The sequence below is a fragment of the Poecile atricapillus genome, chromosome 1, assembly GCF_030490865.1.
Source record: "Poecile atricapillus isolate bPoeAtr1 chromosome 1, bPoeAtr1.hap1, whole genome shotgun sequence".
Classification (NCBI taxonomy): domain Eukaryota; kingdom Metazoa; phylum Chordata; class Aves; order Passeriformes; family Paridae; genus Poecile; species Poecile atricapillus.
In genome coordinates, this window is record NC_081249.1 from 133,951,582 (window position 1) to 133,972,295 (window position 20,714).

The 20,714-nt window shown below is 40.7% G+C and overlaps 1 protein-coding gene across 1 annotated transcript in view; it reads left to right on the top strand.

Moving 5' to 3' along the window:
- The first annotated feature begins 4,489 nt into the window (after positions 1 to 4,489).
- Positions 4,490 to 20,714, top strand: part of TRPM5 (transient receptor potential cation channel subfamily M member 5) — a 38,271-nt gene continuing 22,046 nt past the window's right edge. The window contains exons 1-10 of the mRNA XM_058847412.1: positions 4,490 to 4,615; positions 5,574 to 5,754; positions 6,957 to 7,123; positions 9,966 to 10,146; positions 12,589 to 12,653; positions 14,462 to 14,653; positions 15,949 to 16,051; positions 16,917 to 17,035; positions 17,675 to 18,025; positions 20,074 to 20,205. Coding sequence (XP_058703395.1) covers positions 4,490 to 4,615; positions 5,574 to 5,754; positions 6,957 to 7,123; positions 9,966 to 10,146; positions 12,589 to 12,653; positions 14,462 to 14,653; positions 15,949 to 16,051; positions 16,917 to 17,035; positions 17,675 to 18,025; positions 20,074 to 20,205 — 1,617 coding nt within the window. The remainder of the gene's footprint in view (positions 4,616 to 5,573; positions 5,755 to 6,956; positions 7,124 to 9,965; positions 10,147 to 12,588; positions 12,654 to 14,461; positions 14,654 to 15,948; positions 16,052 to 16,916; positions 17,036 to 17,674; positions 18,026 to 20,073; positions 20,206 to 20,714) is intronic.

Below are 20,714 nucleotides of genomic sequence, written 5' to 3' on the forward strand. Positions count from 1 at the left end.
AGCTAAGGGGAGGGGGGACTTTGTGACTGGTTTAACATCAACAATACTGCATTACTATATTTAATTATTTCACCTATATATTCAAATGTAGACCTTGAGTGGGTGAAGGAATCTGATGTGATTCAGGTCAGGGTGTGTCCCAGCCTGCTGATCAGCGTTCAGGTATGAAGGAGAATTCTTAGTACTTCTAAGTCATGAGAGACTGCTGCACGCCTACTCTCTTAATGGAACCACTGCCCTTGAAGACAACAACTGAGGTCAAACCATGCCTTGACTGGGCCCTTTTCAAAAGATGTGTTCAAAAGCCTCAAATTTGACCTCTCTTCCTTTCAGGGACACAGCCTAATCCTTGTTAAAATCTAAGGGAAGGGTGAAGCAGACCCAGATTCTTCTCACCCCTCTGGAGGTGAGCAATCTGTCCTGTGTTACCACACAAGGAAGCAGAGATGCACATTCACGGAGGACTAGGTGGCAGTGACAATGGGTGGAAAGAGACAGTGGAAAGTTGGGGGATACAAGGAGAGAAGCTGTAGGAGAAAAGGCATGGCAGAGGGGGAGGAGAGGAAGCAGAGACAGGAGGGAGAAAATTCCAGAACGGAGGGAACATAGGAATCAAACTGCTTCCCCGTGATTCTGATCTCAACACTTTTTCTGAATAAGTCCTTTAGGAAGGAATCTGTGCAAGGATTCTCCTTCTGGAGCTCCCTAGAGCCACCAAAACTGCCCCTTGAAGTGATTGCTCCCTGACAATTTCCTACATCCCAGAATTTTCGAGTGCTGAAATCAGAAGTTTGGACCATCCAAAAGGAAGGTAGTAAAGAAGCATTAGGACCTATGCTCCAGCATCACTAGTTTATACAGTGGTACAACTCTCGTAACTCCCATTTATGAAGTTAAAGAAATAATGATTCATGAGACTGGCTGACACCTGGAATGATTTAACCATGCCATCCCTTATGTAAATGACATTGACTCACATTTCCAGATGTAGGTGGAACTGGCAATTGTCTTTTCCTCATAATTGTCTTAACTTGCTTCACTAGTTAGAAATCGTTTTCTAGGTTATATTTCAAATCTGGTAATCATTAGAGGTACATTCTTTCCACAGATGTTTGTATTTGTAGTCAATGGAACATCTAGGACAGAATTCAACCTACAAACTTAGATATGTAGCAGCAGTCTAGATAGAAATATATGGACTTAAGTCTGAACTAAAGTAAGATTGCTTGATGCATACAGAAAATTTAAAATATGAATGCACGTGTTTCGGCAGACAAGATTTTTGTGAGGTGTTTTTTTCCCCTTACCCCTGAAGTTTCTCAAACTTCTTACATTTAAGTAATCTTTTAAAAAAATGTAATACAATGACATTCTCTTAGATAACGCAGGGGGGAAACCTTGAAATAACAGGATAAAATAAATGTGGGAAATTTCTAAAAAGTTTTGATTAAACTTTTTTTTTTTTAACTTAAACTTTAATTAAAAAGCATACATAAAGGGAGAAAATTCTGAAATATCATTCCCCATTGGTTTTCATCCAAAATGTGGTTAGACTCTCCTCCTCTTTCTGGCAGCCTGTCTGTTCTTTCCCAAGGCACAGGCTTGTCCCAGACCCTTGCAATTAAACCACATTCTGTGACGTTACAGGGACGGAAGCTGGCCAGGGCTGAGCTGGCTGCAGTGGTATGTCATGACTTCCACCACAGAGATCCGACCCAGTTACCGTGACCTGACACACTTGCAATCTAGTACAGCCTCAAGTCTCAGAGCAGCGGGCCCTGAAACCACCAGAGACTCATGTGAAAGCTGAAACCAAGCCAAACAAGACTGAATTAAACACAGGGGAAAGACATTCTGAAAAACCGTAATTATATCACACAGTTTGTTGATACATGCTTACTTTGCTTGTTAGAGGACTCTGGGTGAGATACCCACATGCTTCTTAAGAACAGAAGTGTTGACAATCCAGGAGGAAATGACAGGGCTGACTATCTCCTGCTCTGAGGTCCCATCAGGAACAAAGGTGATCCATGTGCTGACTGATGGGTGCGCAGTGACGCTGCACTGCAGAGCAAAGTGGTGGCAAGGTGAGGTGCAGCCCCTGAGCAGATCTGTGCAGTGTTTGGTGATTCTGCCCCTGAGCAGATCTGTGCAGTGTTTGGTGATTCTGCCCCTAACAGGGAGGGGTCACGCTGCAGAAACTGAGACAGCTCACAGAGGGAGGTAAGGAAACACCAGATGTGCTTAGGAACCACATGTACATATCTTATGCACCAGGATTCTTCTGGTGATTTTGCAATGCTCATAATAAAGCAGAATCACAGAACAGCCAGGTTGCAAGGGACCATGGTGGGGCATCTGGTCCAACCTCCCTGCTCAAGCAGGGTCACCCCAGAGCACAGAGCACAGGGTTGTGTCCAGATGGCTCTTGAATATCTCCACTGAGGGAGACTCCACACCTTCTCTGGGCAATCTGTTCCAATGCTCAGTCACCTGCACAGTGAAGAAGTTCTTCCTGATGTAACTGCCAGTTAACAGGTGTTTTCCTCACTTTCCAGCCTTATAAAAGCTTGTGAACAAAGCTGCTGCATCTTACCTATTTTTGCTTCCTACACTGTTTTTCACTACCATTGAATTCCTAAACTGAAAATAATGTGCTATTTATAAAAAAAAAACCCTAAATTAATTACCCAAATGCAAGAATGTTCCCTATAAATCTCAGCAGCCTAGTGTCTTTATTCCAAAAGGGAATTCACAGATAACTGGACTGAAAATGAACCACTAGAGGACAAATTAACCAATTAAATTGCTCTGTATTTCAAGTTCATTGTTTGTATGTAGCTATAAATAAATCTGTACTATCTAGGACAGTGATGAACAGTGACCACAGTGCCCTGGAAATTCAGTCCTGAATAGTTTTTTTCCAATCAAATCCTTTGTTCTGTCATCAAGTTCCAGATAGTGATTTCTACATAAATAAGTAAAAAGTAATGTGTTATTATTACTCTATATGAACTATTTTTTTCCCAGAATATTCTTTCCAACACTCTCAGGAGATAAAGCTGCTTCTCCTGTGGAAAAGTGGACACAGACAAAAAGGTGGGCTTTGCTGTGACTTTCACTATTGAAGATCCAAGAGAAGTTGTCTTAGGTAAGACTCTTAGCAGAGCAGTCTGTTATCTCGGTGTTCACAGAGATCACTGCTCTCTCCAGAAGGGAGCAGCATGCAGGCCGGGAGAATGAGAATGAGAATCTTTAAGGAAGCGATCTCTGACAGGAGTTTGGGGGTGGATACAGAAGTGTGACATAGCTGTAGGGGAAGCAAACCATGAGAGGGTCCATAGCCACTCTTCAGGGGCAGGTCATAGGGAAAAAGACAACCCGTAGGAAAAAACCAATATTTTCACAGCAAACAGAGAAGAAGAGATGAAAATACAGAGGCAGCTGTGGTGAAACAGCCGGGACACAGGCTCCCCAGAGACTGCCCAGCCCAAGGGAGCAGCTGGAGGGCTTGCTCCCTCTACTGGAACATCCTAAGAGACCCACACGAGACTCGCTCTTTTGAACCACTCTCAACCCCACAGCAAAGCTCTCAGACTAGGAAATAAAAATTAATGCAGTGTTGATTACCATTTCTGGCTTAGTGTCACGAGGATTTTTTTTAAAGACTATGCAGTTCAACATGCAGCTGAATGCAGAGGGGAGAGAGCTATTTCATTGCTTTTGTTTTGAAAAAAAAACAGAAATAAAGCACACAAGTTCAAATCTGCATTTTTCAGATCATAATTCTGTCAGTTCAGTCAAACTGGAACATAGGAAAAGCAGTCAGACCTTTCCAGTGTCTCATGTAATGCAGAAGAGCAACTCTTGCTGTGTGACCTTTGCTCTAGGACAGCCTGGCCTTAAATACTTGTGCTCACAAATAAACAGCCTATTCCTGCAGGAAGCAGAGTAAACCTCTCCTAAAGCATCTCCAGACAAACACAACGTCACCACTTGGTTATTTAGCATTCGTGCCAGGTAAGGTAGGTCAGAGCAGCATGAGGCACAGTGACAGCAAGAAACCATGACTCACACACTCGCTGACACTGCTCCACTCTTGCTTGAAAGAGTTGGTGGCTGAAACTCCTCTTCTGTAGAATCAGAGTCACCTTTGGACTCTGAGATTGCAGGATCTTGCACTTTTGCAACTCAGCTTTCTGTCTGCTGAATGAGAGTTCAGGCAGCCTTACTTCTTCATGCCTTTTGATACCTTAGGTTACATAGTGTTGGTGTGTAATCTGCCTTCTGTATACAGCATCTGAAGATACAAAGACCTCCAATTTTAGCTAAACATTACAGGCATGATAGTAAAAAAAGGAAAACATTTGACTAAAAACTCACCTAGATATATTTTAATGGATTTTGTGGCCTCTTCGGTTTAAATGGCTTCTCACTTGCCAACTTTCATCCCAGTGAACATCCTGTTCCACTGGTGCTCAGTCACCTTATGGATTCAGTGGAGGAAATGGAAACCAAGCTCTGCAGCAGTGACAAAGAGGAAGCTCTCAAAAGAGAATTACCATACTGCACAGGAGAAATAGACTTCACAGCTTCTGGGAAGAAACATGGACAGGTATGGGCACTGAGGAGTTGTAATCCTTTTACAGTATTGCTGTTGGTCAGCTGTTAATCTTAGCAGGAAACAGTGAGGGTCAATGTGCCACAGAGTGAGACACCACATTACACCCCAAGGAGGGACCATGCCTTCCTGAACATGAGTGTGGTCTAAACCATGGCCTTTTAATATTCAGAAATCGATCACTTGATTTGCAATTACATGATACAAATGCAGGTGATCACTTTTCCCTTTGAAAGAAAAATCAGTTATGTGCCCTGCTTCCTTCATTTCGTATCCTCTCCCTGGTTTAACCCACCAAAAATGAATCACTATGGATTTTCACATTTTAAACATATTTTTGAGCTGTTTCAAGGTTTTCATTAAAGTTCTCTCCCTGTTCTGCTGATATGCAGAGAGGGATGTATATATGGACTAACTCACCTCCTCAGTAGTCCCATGCACAAGTTAGTACTAGAGCAGAAGGAATTCCTAGGGATTCCTAAAATTTGCCTCACGGTTTGTTTCATCATAAAGTCTTAAGCAGAAAACCAAAATATATACAGAATTGGAAGAAGCACTAGATTCATGTAATGTGTCCTCGAAAAACAGATGTGAAATCAGGCAAATATTTCAGCTTTTGCAGAAACAAGAAACACCCACGAAATTTGTTGGCTTTGCTAGGCTGCCATGAAACTGAAGGTAGATCAAGAGGAAGCTCTAAGGGAGAGCATGATTTGTCAGTCTGCAACACAGAACTAACCCATGGAGCTGACCCAATTAGTGAGATGGCAATTTTACACAAGCCTGAATTAAATTAATTCAAGTATTTAGTTATCTCTTAAATCTTGCTCAAATAATTTTTTTTTATATATATCCAAGTTGATGATAATTTCCTTCTGCATTTACCATGAACAGACTACTGTATCTTTCTGTCCTGCTGTTATTCATTGGTTTTTTCTTGTGTTTGTTGAAGTTTATGAAGGTCCAGAGTACCATTCACCCTGGAATTATATTTGAAGTTATGCTCAACAAATGGAAGCTACCTGCTCCCAATTTGGTTATCTCCTTAGTAGGGGGAGAAGAAAATTTTCAGATGAAGCCTTGGCTACGGGACACCTTAAAGAAAGCATTTATAAAGGCAGCTGAAAGCACAGGTGAGTGCTTTAGTCTTTAAAGAAGGAATTTGTATTCCTGATGGATTCTCACCCCTAGCCCCCAGTGATCTGGTAATGACAATGGGACTGCTCACACGATTATTTTTGAAAATACAAGACTTTGCTGAATGTGACCTACATGTAAATACCTCTGCAAATGAAAGCAATTGTATTATAGCAGCAAAAATAAATTCTTTCAAAGAAAATTACTCTAGGTAACTATTTTGGTAGTGTAAAATTACCTGACATTATTCCCTCAGAGGTGAAACTAGAAAGATAGCATCAAAATGAGACCAAATACAATTGTCCCTCTTTTGTGCCATAACAAAATAATTCTGAGGAGAGCAGGGCAATTTGATTTCAACAAGAATGAATTTAGGTCAAAAGTAAGAATTTTTGCCTTCTCATCTAGAAAATACAGTGAGAATATCATTTCACAGCAAACTCTTGGTTTAACTTCACTGTTCCAGACAAGATTGTACCAGTTTTGGGTTTTGTAATGAGACAGCCCAGTACCAGAGCTGTTTTTGGTACTTTTGTGCCACACAGATAGAGAATATCTCCATCTGCCTTCTGTACTTCAGACTGGGCACCATCAAGACTTTCTTTATATTACATATTTGAAAAAGGCCAGCTTGCTGTTTACCTAGGGCTCCTTGTCACCGTAACAAGACTGCTGTAAATTCTATTATCCTGAAGAATTCACCCTCCACACATCCACAAGAACAGGAGAAAACTCTAGATTAGGCAGGTTATGCCTGAGCTCTTCTGCTCAGATGTGATTGCACAGGACTGTTTAGGCCTCAGTTCAAGTCAAAAGCTTCCCTGACTCTGTCCCTTTCCTCTTCCTTGTAAAACACTCAGACCCTCCTGGAACAGGGATGTTTCTGCTCATATGTGGACAGCGAGTAACTCCAGAGTGGAAACAGCACATTAATATCACAGTAAAGATGGCAGTGTTGCATCATGTGATATGTGAAGAGTGTTTGCTTAAGCTCATCATTTCTTCTTGTTTTCCTTATTAAAGTCTTATGTACTTGGCATGTTTTTTAGTTCTAAAAGTTATAGTCCATCAAGACCTGTCTTCACTTAATCTATTTAAAAAAAACCCCTTAAATCCAGTACTGCAAGTAATGTTACTTACACACAAACGCATTGCAATACAAAGAAATTACCTAACTGCTTTTTAAAAACAATTTCAGGTGCCTGGATTTTCACCAGTGCATTGCGTGTGGGAGTAACAAGACACTTAGTGCAAGCAGTCCGAGATCTTGCCCTGGCTAGTACCTCATCCACACTAAGCGTGGTTGCCATAGGAATAACTTCACTCAGGGAAATCCAGCACAGAGAAATTCTGGATAACACAAAGGTATTTTTCTCTTATTCTATCGTTCGCATATAAGCCGCACCCTTACAAAATTTGTAAGCAGCTGGCAGAACAGCTTTCACAGAACTTTAAACAAAGAAACAAAAAGAAGTGGGGTTTATTATAGCTGTGTTTTGGGAGGAAACAGAAGCAGAGCTCAAGGACTGTTGGATGAGTCTGTGCCCTCCGTGCCCAGCGGGTGGCAGCATCAGACATTAACCCAGAGAGCAGCACAGGGTTGAACATCAAGAAAATATCCTGGAATACGGGACTTTTCATGGATTTCTCCCTCGTCCACTTACTGCAGAAGCACTTACTCCTAGCTAGTACATAAATACCGCAAAAAGCATATTTTATATGATGGGACACCAGACATAAATATTCCAGGACAAATTTTCCTGTAAGAGGCTTCAATTTCCTACTGAATTGGCATTTAATACAAAAAACTTGCTCAATACAACAGGTCAAAAATAGCAGCTATGCAGGACTTCACCTAGATATGGGGAGTTCTAGGGACTTCTCAAATTGGGTCAAGGGGATCAAAGTTCTTGGGAAGAAAACAAAAACAATGCACCAGCAAATAAAAAACCTCACCCAACAAAACTGTTGCTGAAAGTGTTGTGGCTGAATAGACATAGATGTGGAGAGGAAAAAAAAATATAGCATTCCCTTCCTGTCACTGGATATACAGTCCAAGCTAAGTAGAATATTATAACAATAAAATCGGTGTTTAATGACAATGAATGACAGTTCCTCTGTACCATTTTACTTCCCTGCTGAAGCTAAGAAACAAATGACAGGGACAGCCCTTTGAATTCACACCCAGTTGTTCTCTCGCACAGGCCTGGAAGTATCAGCTAGAAGCTGAGAGCCTGGCAGACCATACCAGCAATTTATTGTCATTGTCATTGACAAATTATTGTCATTGGTCTTTTTTGTTTGTTTGGGGTTTTTTGTTTTGTTTGGGTTTGGTTTTTTTGTTGTTGTTGTTTTGTGGCTTCTTTTGTTGTTTTGGTTTGTTTTTTGTGTTTTGTTTTGTTTTGTTGTTGTTGGTTTTATTGCCAATTACAGCTACCTGTGTGCTCTGCCAGGTGAGACTCTTTAGCTGGAAGACTTTAACCTATTTGTGCAGCAACCCGGCCAAAAGGGTCTCAAAGGAAAGAATTTGGTTCATTGTGTTAATGAAACTTAGGAAAGTTTGTAAATGCAAACTATTTCACCTCCCTTCTAGGCTAAGTGATCAAAATGCATCTGGATCTTTCCCTATCAACAACTACAAAACAAGTGCACTCTTTTTATTTTCTCCCCCTCAACTAAAGCCCAAATTCTTTGTCAAGGGATGTTTTGCAGAGAGCATTCCTGACCCTATGACTTCTGGCACAGCTTCCACCCAAAGATATTTTGGATTTCAGTCAGTAACTTTAAGATAAAGGAACTACAGATAGGGATGTTGATCTAAACCCAACTCTCTCTATACTTGGCACTAACACAAGCAGCTTGTTGTATAAAATAGAGCTAACAACCCACACTAGCAAGGAGAAAAACAAGCCCTGAAATCAATGGATCCCACCCATCTCTTCTGTCTTAATGGTATGCTTTAAACTTCATTGAAAGATCACTTCCACATTTTCAGAGAATAAAGAGGAAAATTCCCAAAGGTCTTTTTCAATTGGTTGTTGTGCCTCCAGGTCCTAATCAAAGGCCAGATCTTTGGTGAGGAGGCTTAATGTTACATGGCAGCAGAAGAGAGGCACACCCTGAGTCAAAGCAAAATCTGAAGGAAATTAATGATGTCAAGAAGCTTTCCCCAAGGAATGAGAGACAGAGAGAAGAAAGTGAAAGAAATTTGTGGCACTCACCATTTGTAAGAAACATGCAAGTTTACTGTTTTTTAGTATGAGGAAAATACAATACACAGTGGCAGCTGCCAAGCTGACAGTCTGAGCTTGGCCCAGCAACACTGCAGGAACTGGAAAAGAGGCATTAGAGAAGGAAATGCAAAATTTAAACAGCTGTGTTAATCTACCTGCTTACAAGAGGACAATGATTATAAAAATTAAAAAGAATAATCAGACATTTACAGCCTGAAATGATGTATCAAAGTGGATGGGCAACAGAGAGAAAGAAAGCTGTATTAAGAAAGAAAGGGGAGTTTGAAAAAGTGTACGTATAGAAGCCCATGTGTAGTGCAATACTGAGACAAAAGACTGTAGGAGGGGTTCTGTTTTACCTAGAAGATGAGGTTATGCAAAAACCCAAACATTAATAAATAATTTAAAGGTATCACACCACGCACCCAAAATAAAAGAGGATTCCCCTTTCTAAAATCTGTCTGCCACTCTCTCTTTTAGAATGAAACTTCCAAACTGAGAATAACCATCAGATTTCATACAACTCTGTCAATTAAGTAAGGCTGTGTATAAATTGACAGGGACGTGGAGTAAGCTAACTCATTCACAGGCCTAAACATGGACAAAACACTACTGAAATGAATAGTTTGCCCCTCGTTACACCAGCTGAGGCATCACATCTCCAAACACTATTATCAGGTCTCATGGCCCCTGTCCAATAAACAATTCCAAAACCTGCATTCCAGAGGTGATGACTGATATCACTATATTTTGCAGAGGCCAAGAGGCAAACTTCAGGGACCCCAGCTATCAGTCCTGCCAAATCTGGCTGCTTTCAGAAGGAACAATTTTCCGTCTTCACCCTTTTTTGAGGGTCTATGCGAGTGTCTCACAGGTGGTGTCAGGATGCAGACACCATAGAAATGGACAGGAAGGATATTAAAACACGGGCTGGGCTTTGCAGAGAGCACTGACATCTCCCCTCCTCTTTCTAGAGTGAAAGTCTTGTACACTACCACTCAGATGACAACATCCAAGGCCCACCCTATTCCCTGGATCACAACCACTCCCATTTTATTCTGGTGGACCACACCACACCAGACGAGCCGGATGGAGCCACCAAGCTCCTCTTCACCTTGGAAAAGTACATCTCGGAGCAGCGCACGGGATATGGGGGTAAGCAGGGTCTCTGGAGGCACCCAGTGTGAACAACACTGACAGCACAGCTGCCCCTGGCCTTATCAAAGGCAACTCCAGCCCCCAAATCAGACAGTGGCCAACGTAGGCGAGACCAAGTCAACACATTTGTCATTGTGTAAGAGGCTGAACCACGGTAACTTCTGAAGTTGAGGAAGCTGCTCTCTGAACCAAAAATCTGGACTTTTATTGCATCTCCTTAAATGTTGCTCAAAGCTGATCTTCAAAGCACAGCTCAAACTGCCTCAAAAGACAACATATGGAAAATAAATCCAGCTTCAAGTGCCTTTACCAGTGGTTCTAAGAGACTGATAGTCATTGTTGCATACTTTTATCCCCTCTCACACATTTTCTTTCCCACACTGGAAGAAAAGACTTGTTCCAAAGCCCTCTGAAATATTTTAAGCCCTATTTATTTCAGGACAAAATCTTATCCAGGGTAAACACCCTAGCATCTAAAGTCTATCTGAATCTCTGTGACCTTTTTTTTTATAATAAGAACTGAGTATTGGGCAGGTCTCCTACTGCTATTTGTGGAAAGAAGTAATACAGTCCTTTCCAGTACTTTTACCTTTGCTTTGTTTTTGTCATGTATGCAGTGCTAGTTCAGCTGAAACGGGAGGCAGAGCTCACTTGCTCACAGCTGTGTGCATCAGTGGAATATCCACTTATGTTGGGTGATGGCACAGAGGTACCTGAGAGTACAAGTGCACCTGAAGATGCCTTACCTGGTGACTCAGACAGGAACAGCCACAGGCAGGCTGTAAGGGTAGCCTGAGGCTCCAGTGCTGAGATTTACAAAGCAGCCTCTTTCTGCTCACAAACCAAATCTGACTGAACAAATCTCAGGGGAACATCCTGAGATTCTGACAGAGAATGCTGATTCATATGACAAATATTTTGCTGGAACATACTGAATTCAGTGTTATCTTCTATAAACAAAACCAATGTAATTCATTTAAGCTCATTTATAAACAAGCTGAGCAAAGCTATGTGGCTATACTGAAGTAAAATACTTTAATAAGGTCATGCAGAATTTCCCGATTAAAAAAAAACAAAACAAAACCCAAACACCTAGAAGACTTTTAGAGGAAATTCTTTATATACTGAATATTCTTTGCAATTGAGGACTTCCCAGATTCACAGTGTAAAGTCAGAATTCACCTGACTTCTCCTCTGGATAAATTTTATCCAAATCTATGGTAAATGTGAATATTTGCACCTTAATCATACCTTGAGGAACCTGTAGGCACAGAGGTCACTCTTCAAAGAGCACCACATTAGAGAGGTGTAACAATACTATGCCATTCACTAAAACAAATTAAGTTTCTTGCCAACCATATCCTGACTACAGCTCAGTCCAACCTTATCTCTCTGTAATCATCCCAAAAGAGATACAACAAATAGCAAGTAGAGATCTGTACTGAGTTTTGGGAGATCTACAAAGGGAAACATCAAAAAATTATTTGAACCAAATGTCTTTTATCTTCCAGCTGAAAGAGGCATTCATCTCGTATTACTGTTTTGACTGAGTTCCTTCAGGCCAATCTGTGTCACCTTTGCATTACAGAGCTCAGCATTTAAAGTAAAAGCCATCCAAAACTATGTGGGCCCCTGTGGGAGGATGGCTCAGGACAGGGATCCTGACTTCATTTCTTCCCCTGATACCATGGCATGTTAAATATTTCATTAGCATTTCTTTTTAAAGTATCAGACTGTGTTGTTATTAATCACCACACGTCACCAGGCTGTGCAAATGAAACTTTAAGCTGTTTAAGCAGAGTAATAAATATATGGTTCCTATCAACTTGCATCTGACTCATCTCATCCTGCCCAGTCTTCACAGTCAGCCTCTTCATATTTTTAAATCCTCCTTTCTTAAGGCTTTTGTCCTGGATTCCAGTCCCCCTTCCAGCACACGCTAGGCACATGCATAACACCCAGGACAAACTGAGAGCTTCTCACCTCTATCTGTGTCTTACTATAAACACTGATAGATGCCTCCCTGGAGACCCACCAGCCTTGTGCTGCACCCTAATGCATCTCCATTGCCCCCCAACCTGACAACCCTGCAGTAAATAACTTCAAAAGCCAGCAGTGGCATGACACACAGAGGTGCCAATATCCATATTTTGCAGCTGAGGTCAGAACAGCCTGGACTGCTTGCCTGGGTTCACACAAAATTTCCAAGGCAAAGGTGCCTTTGTCCTGAATCCTAGGTCAGGACCCCATCTGCTGGGTCACAGTGTTATTCTCTTCCTTTGCACATCTTTCTGCAATTGCCTGCCTTCTGCAGGGTTCACATAGAGACCTAAAGAGCCATCTTCTCATAAAAGGAGAAATATTTTCAAGGGGCCAGCAAAACAGCAATAGGTTTGTGGAAGCTATTATTTTTTAAAAATTAAACCATCTATTTCACAGGAACAGGTAGCATTGAAATCCCTGTGCTTTGCTTGCTGGTAAATGGAGGACCAGGCACACTTGAGGTAAGAAGCTGTTTCCAGCTTTAGAAAAATAAATTTACTGATGCCAAGTAATTAATGGAAAATTTGTCTGGATGACAAACACATCCATTGGCACCTTACATAAAGTCAAAATTCACATCTATACACCATTAAGAACTGAGTTCTGTTAATACTAAATTTGCCAGTATTTTTTGAGGAGAAATATTTCCTTTTGAATAGGCACAAGTTGATCATTAAAACTTCCATTGCCTGCTTGTCCAGTGGAAAGAAAGAATCCAAATCCAAAACAAACCCACAGAAACCAGCTGCAGATCTAGGGAAACAGAAATACTGTTATTACTCGAGAACATCCACAAAAAAGGAGAGGAATCGTGCAGTGCTCTTCAGCAACAATGACACAACTGTCTGTCCCAGAGCTCAGAGGAAGCACAAGACCAGGTTTGCAGGACATGCCATTTAAAATGGGAATGTCCTGGTTCTAGTGAGCAAAAGTACATCGTAGGATTGAATATGGGAGTGTTGTCTGATCCCAAATCTTCTTCAGCAAAGAATCAGTTTTGATTCTTTTCCTCAAAGAGCCTGTTAACAAGGAGATAGTTTTTGTTTTTTATTATATTTTATTTTTCTTTTTTATAATACTCTCAGTCTAGAAATCCTTTAGAGAGACATAATTTAGCTATAATTTAAAGTTTCCAAGTGATGAGACTGTGACATGCAACGTGATAACATCTTTCAGTATAATGACTCCTTTCTGAGGATGCTTTCTAGTTTCAGTTTCTCCTATCTTGTCATAACTTTTGTCAGCTGGACTAAAACACACACTCATATTAGAAATCTCAGTGTTTAAACAAAGATTATGTCACCTCATGAGCTTGCTTGCTTTCTTCCATAAGAAGCTAAATATTGCAGTGTTTCCTATATCTTTGGTTTAGAAGAATCCCATGTTATGACATGTAAATCCTCTTTACGAAGTTTTACAGAACAGTGTGACTGGAAGACAAAAAGTGACTGGCTGCTCTAAAATGACATGTGCTGGGAATGGATAACTGGCTGCACTTTTTTAGAATATCAATTTCATAAATGAATTTCTTAAAATGGATAATACACAGCAGAGACTACAAAGAGTTTTAAAAAACCTCAATACCTAAACTAAAGAAAAAAAGCCCCTGCAACACAATTGAATCAATGCAGTCTTGTATAACTCCAGAGGAAGAAACAGACTGGCAGCAAATAGACATTTTTGCAATTATCATGCCATGGCCTCTGCTTTCCTCTCTCAACAACCTGCCTGACTCATTCTAATTGCACAAGTAATAGAATTAGTAGCCTTTAACTCTTGTAGTTGTAATGATACAGTGGTTTTGGTTTTTTTTCTTCTAGTCCAATGTTGTATTCCCACAGGCAAATTCCTGGTTTTCAGAACATATTGCCAGGTTTAGCAGACAGGAAAAAAAAGGCCTATACAAAAAAGCCTGCTGATAATTTCTACACAGGGTTACTCTTGCACTTGACTATGCTGAAACAGAGACTTCAGGGGAAAAAAAATGTCAGGGTCAAAGAAATTTTATGCATTGTTTGTTGCTTACAAACAAATCAGGTTGCTTAGCTACTCAGCAGATGTGTCATGAGAAGCAGCAGAGTCAGAGGCCTATACATGGATGACCTGCGACAGAATTCAAAAAATCTTAATAGCTTAGAGGAGTCTGGACTGATTCCATAGTGAATGTGACTTTGAGACACATTTATTCCTGGTTTGCTAGAAGCCCTTCTTTTGAATAACATTTTCTTTCCACTTATGAATTCTAAAAACTTCTTATTTTAAACTACAGAGAATTTGCAGTGGGTTGGAAAATTCTGCTCCCTGGCTTATCTTAGCAGGGTCTGGAGGTACGGCTGACATCTTAGCTGCATTCATGAATGACCCACAGCTTCTCATGCCAGAAGCTGTTGAAAAGCAATTTAAGGAGAAATTCCCAGCAGAGAGCTTCATGTGGAAGGACATTCTCCAGTGGACAGTGACCGTGAGTTTGCATGTTTGATAAGACATCATGATCACAAAGCTGTCTCCTAACACCTGTAGCTTTGGTAGCCCCTTCAGTACAGGTTTGGCAAGAAGCTGTTCAGAAGTTTTGGGAACTCCAGTGCTTTGACACTGGTGTCATAGAATGCCTCTCTAGCATTAAAAATCAAGTGGTCATTTGATCCTGCAAACTACTTTGTTGCCCCAGTAATTCAGCTGAACACTTAGGGCTCTGTCCTTCCTCAATTACTTCCTCAAGCAACAGCCAGCATCCAGGAACCCGACAGTCCTTCTGTAGGACAAGGAGCATTATTTATATCCACAGCTGTGGAGCTTGTGCAGCTGCGACAGAAGAGACCTAATTCATGATCTACAGCTGTTAAATGGAAACCTAGTTGTGGATAAGCATGAATAAATTACGTAGAATGAAGCGTGTTTAGAAATTATCCTATCGTCAGTTACTTGGTCTTTAAGAATTATTGTTCTTAAAACAGAAAGACAAAGCAGATTCAGAGGTCCTCATTACTCTTTGTCTTGGGGTACACTTGCATAAGCCTTTTAGAAACAAATGCCCACTTTGAGATTGTCCTTGTGTGAAGACTGAAGAGCATTGGGTGCCTCTGAGATAAACCAAGTCCACCTGACCTAGCCCACTACTCGTCCTTTGCATTCTCTGCTGTAATCCTCAGCTTTAAAAGTTCCACATACTAATTCCATTAGGAAGAACTTTACCAGATCACAAAAGGGGATGAAAGGCATCCAGAAGCAATATTGCCAGAGGCTCACGCTGCACTGCAAGAAAGAAAACTCAATAAATAGAGAAGGAGAAGGAAAGAGTACTGTATATATATCAATATTTGAGGACTTTTGCTCAGAGAAGAGTTAGAGACTATGCTTTTAAATAAACAACTCAGAGAACAAAACTTAAATGTCAAAGCAGGATGAGGTAAAATGAAACTAGTGGTATGCTGGCTATAATGTGACTTTTAGTCAAATAAGAATGTAAGTTAAGGAAGGATCTTTTAATTAAAGCACTGCTCTGGTTCTCAGGATATCCAGGTTCTGTTCCTCCTATCCTTGGGGGTCACTTGGAAAAGCCAGTAACTCCCTCCTTGCCTTAGGAGTTCTTTATACATCAGAAACTAATAATGTTTGCCTTCTTGCCAAACCTCAGCTTTACAATTACAACATATATCTTTGGGAAATACTGTATGGGTGATCTCCACTGGGCATTTGGGCCCTAATGTACATCCAAAGGACAATGTGTAAAATTACTTTTGTTTTGAGTCTAAATAGATTCAGAACATTATTTCACACCAGAATCTTCTAACTCTGCACAACTTTGAACAAGATGGTTCAGAAGAGCTAGACACAGTCATTCTAAAAGCTTTAGTAAAAGGTAAGATACAATAAACAAGCATTGTAATGTTTGTCTTATTTGACTTCTATGCCATAAATATATTTCTTTTTTCAGTGCAACGTCAGTTGACTGTTGGATCAGATTCCATTTCTGGTGCACCTTTCTCATGTTTGTTTATTGACAAATTAACTGTGGTAGTTACTGTAGCTCTTGTAAGCCTTCTTTAAACTAGTGTTTGCTTTTTAATCTCATGCTACTGTATGGTACTATTTTAGTCACTCCTTTATTTCATTACTTGCCTCTGTTATTAAGAGAGGTTATAAAAGAACTGAAATATACAGAAGTATATTATTCCAATTAAACCATTCAAAAAACTCCATCAAAACAAAGCCAATACTCACAAGTAGACCAAAACCACCTTTATTTCAGAAACAATCTATTTCTCCTATAAGAAATCTCCACTATATCTTCTGAAAGAGGATACTACTTGTGCTGCCATCTATTTCAGTTTCTGTTAACTTAATGGTTTGTGTTAGCTTAAACTTAACATGGGAAGGGGAAAAAAAAAGACATTCTGTTCCTGATGTGCTAATTGACACAAGGCAAAACCAACAGCCAGTCCTGTCCCCTGTTTTCTGCAGGCCAGGGTCCCTCTCAATACCCAAAAGCCATTTAAACTTAATGCTTTAAATAGAGAGTTCCTCTAGGAAAAAAAATAACAGTTTTGAATATTAGTATTTCTTAACTTAGGAAAACATTGCTGTGAAGGGTTTCTGGTTAAGCAACCCATGGATCTGCGATAGCTGAAAGAGAACTTGCACTGCTAATCAAAGTACCAATACTATATTAAATTAAACATAACTGTAAAGTACTGACTTTATTTGCATTTCCTATTTTTTTCCAGCCTGTAAAAGTCAGAGCCAGGAGGCTAAGGAATATCTGGATGAACTGAAACTGGCAGTGGCCTGGAATAGGGTTGACATTGCTAAAAGCGAAATATTCAATGGGGACGTGGAGTGGAAGGTACCAGGTTTTTTTGCCTTAGAGGACACTCAGTGTATATTCCAATGTGTACAGGACACTGGAACATCCCAAAAGATGACTTCAGTTTTTAACGCTCTCTGCACACTCTACTGAGAGATTAGGCAGGGGTATTGTGCTTCCTGAGGCTGTTAGTCTTTCTGCCCCCCACATGATAATGGCTAAAGACAGAGGAATAACTCAGTGGTCATCTTCTCTTTCTTGTGCTGTTGGAGAGCAACAGTCTTTCTCCTCTTCTGTATAGACCTTTAAAGCAAACAAACCAAAGTTTACAAAGCACAAGAAGCAGGCAGATATTACTGTTAGAAGGTGGCATGAAAAATGTCACTGCTTTCAACTACCCATATAAATACCCAGTGGGGTGGGTGCCTTACATCAAGTCCTACAGCACACAATTTATGTTTATGTTGATGTTTTAATATTAATACTGGCATAGATATTTTGTCAGAGAAAAATGAAGAGAGTCCCACCTCTTTCTCATTGTATTCACTGTTCACTGGTGGGAGACAAAATGTGCATGTCCTCATGTTAAATCTAATCTCTCTCAACATTCATCCATGATTAACCCCAAAAATTTCCCTTTTTTGGCTTCCTTTTTTTTTTCCCCTTTCATCAATCTAGTCCTGTGACCTGGAAGAAGTGATGATGGATGCTCTGGTCAACAACAAACCAGAATTCGTCAAGTTATTTATTGACAATGGGGCTAACATATATGAATTCCTGACCTACAGTCGTCTGCAGAGACTCTACTGTTCCATTTCTCAGAAATGTCTCCTCTATGAACTTCTCCTGAAGAAACATGAAGAAAGCAAACTGACCTTGGCAGGGCTGACTGGTCAGCAGCAAAATGAGCAGAAGGAGATGTGCCCCCTCTTCACTCTCAGTGAGGTCTCTAGAGTTCTCAAGGATTTTCTTCATGATGCATGCAAAGGTTTCTATCAAGACCTCAGACATGGAGGCAAGAAGAAGGCTGTGAGTCTCAACTTTGCATTGTAGTTCTGCTCCCCTCCAATTCAGAATCTGTACAATTTTAACTAGGTCGTCTTGGGGGTGGAGCAGGGAACAGATTTAGTTAGAGATGTATGGGGAATACAAATAAGATTTATATTTACTAAGGAGGGATTAGACATAAAACTAGTGGGCTTTTCTCATACAGAACTTCAAGAAGTAGTACTGGCACAGCAATTTTTTCTAGGAGAAAGAAAAGCAGGAAATGGAGATTTTCAATCCCGGGTCTGAAAATGGTCATCTTTGTACACAAACTATTCTCAGATTTATACTCTGTATGAGTAGATCATACTCAGTATTGATATTCAATAATATCCAGTATTTGATATTTACCTTGAGATCATTTTAGTCTTTTTATGGAGTGCCAGAACACAGAGCAAGAAATAGGAACAATTGTGTGACGTGGCCCTGGAAAGTGTGCTGGCCAACATATGATAAGGATAATATGTGATGGGGGTACTAATGTGGTATTTCACAGTGGTGCAATAGCTGCATCATCATTTTTGCGTTTTGACAGTGTATTTAACATTAAAAAGCCCAAGTACCAAAGTTCTTGCAAAAGCATTGAAAATAGGTTTGGGCACAAGGTTTCAAAACAAAGATGTATAAAGATATTTCAGTAGGGTTCTGTTTCAGACAAACTAAACAACCAAGCCTTTTGGTATTTGCCATGTTCTAATTATACCTTAAAAAATGTTAAAATTAGAAACTCATTTAAAAAAAAATCTTATTTGAGACTTTAAATCACTTTTGCTTTGGTAAAGCCTAGTTAAATTAATTAGTAGTAGTATGTAGTATGAAAATATAAGTTTGAATCTACTCAGGGTTTCTTCATTCAGAAGGATGAACAACTTGAGACAATACCTCTGAAGTCACTAAGCATATTCCAGACTTACACACTTGCCAGAAATAAAAATTTTCCCCCAAAGCCTCACTTAGCCTTTCTGGCATTTGGCAGCAGGTGAGCTAAAGCCCGGTGCTGTAGATAAGGCCCAATTCAGAGATCAGCTCCTGCTGCCTACCAGCTTTTATTCTTTTAAAGCTTCTTCCCATGGCTGAATTCCATTATCATTGGCACCAGAAAGAGCATCACAGTACTGGGATATCAGCATCACCACAGCCAAATTGTGTGTCTTTTTTCAAGTTAGGAACAAAGATGAGACTTTCAGGATATCTTTGTCTCCTCTGAGGTTTTCAATGCAATTTAGTTGATTCAATAGCTCACTACAAACTGAAGAAACACCCCCCCCCATCCCCCAAAAGTACCATTAAAATAAATATGAACAGAATCACATAATTATTAAAAAAATATATTCTCACAAAAACCCATTTAATTAAAAATAAATACACCCTGGCTGCTTCTAACCAACACAATAGATAAAAAGGTAGTTTTTAAATATATTTAAAACTCAGAATTTGACCTAAGTGGCTACACTTCCTCTAGACGATTTTTTTTTTTTTTAATCAAGTGCTAAAGGAATAAGCAGTGTTCTACTTAAACTGCTCTCTGCATGAGGGAAAGGTTTCTCAAAGGAAAGAATAAAAAGGGGTATTGATGTACTCTGTTCTTGTCCTGTACAGGGCCTTGGCAAGATTTATTTCTGGTGAAATGAAATGCCTTTTGTTCCCTTTTCTCTGAAGCTGTGTCCTCTGTGGCAGCCAAGCAGAGTCCGGTATAATTGAAGGCAAGCTCAGATTAGTTAATCACAGGTTTGTCTTGTCTGATATTACACACCAGTGGTGAAACCCTGGCCTTAATCAAGTCAATGAAAACCTTAGCATTGGCTTCAATGGAGTTACCCTTTCATCCAGGATGTTCTCACACGTATTGGGTTCTATCAGGGACACAGGGATCCTTTAACTCACTACAGAATGAGTTAATTACCTTGACGTCCTACTGAAAAATCAAAGAAATATGAAATAGCCAGCGAGGCCGAGAGCATCTTAGATCATGTCATTTGCACGGAGTGAGACTGTGAATCAGGTTTTAAATTCTACAAACCATATTTCAGGACAAAACGAACACAAAGCGATTACCTGGGCCCTTGGACATGAACCAGAAAAGCGAAAATCCTTGGAGGGATTTGTTTATATGGGCAGTACTTCAAAACCGGCACAAGATGGCAAACTATTTCTGGGCTATGGTAAGCTCTGAGCTGCGGCCGCTTCAGGTGAAGTATTGGCATATTTCAAGTTTACGAGATGTTTTTTTTTGCTCAGCTTTGCAGCTCAGATGACAGATAGGTTTGTTTCCATAACACGAGAGGTGGCATTTATAGGGTCTTTCATCTCTGCGTGGCTCCAGCCTGCGGGGGCCATGGGGAGAGCCGGAGCAGGTGTAGATGGGGCCGGGCTGCAGCTCCGCTCGCTGCTCCCGATGGCTCCCAGCTCCAGCCGCGGGCTCCGTGCTTCCGACAATGCCCAATTGTTCGGGTCCGAGCGTGACGGGAGGGAAGACGGAGCAGTGCAGCATCTTTCGCTTACGTGCTCGATGCGTAGCGAGCAGCATCGCGCTCTCCAAGGCTGAGCTTCCAGCTGGCATAATGGGCTCCTGTTCCACAGCCCAGCGCTGTCCCCCTGCATCTGGGAGCCTCCCTGCCCCCACAGAGGGAGAGAGGAGCGCATCTGTCCCGGGCAGCCCGGGCTGGGCTGT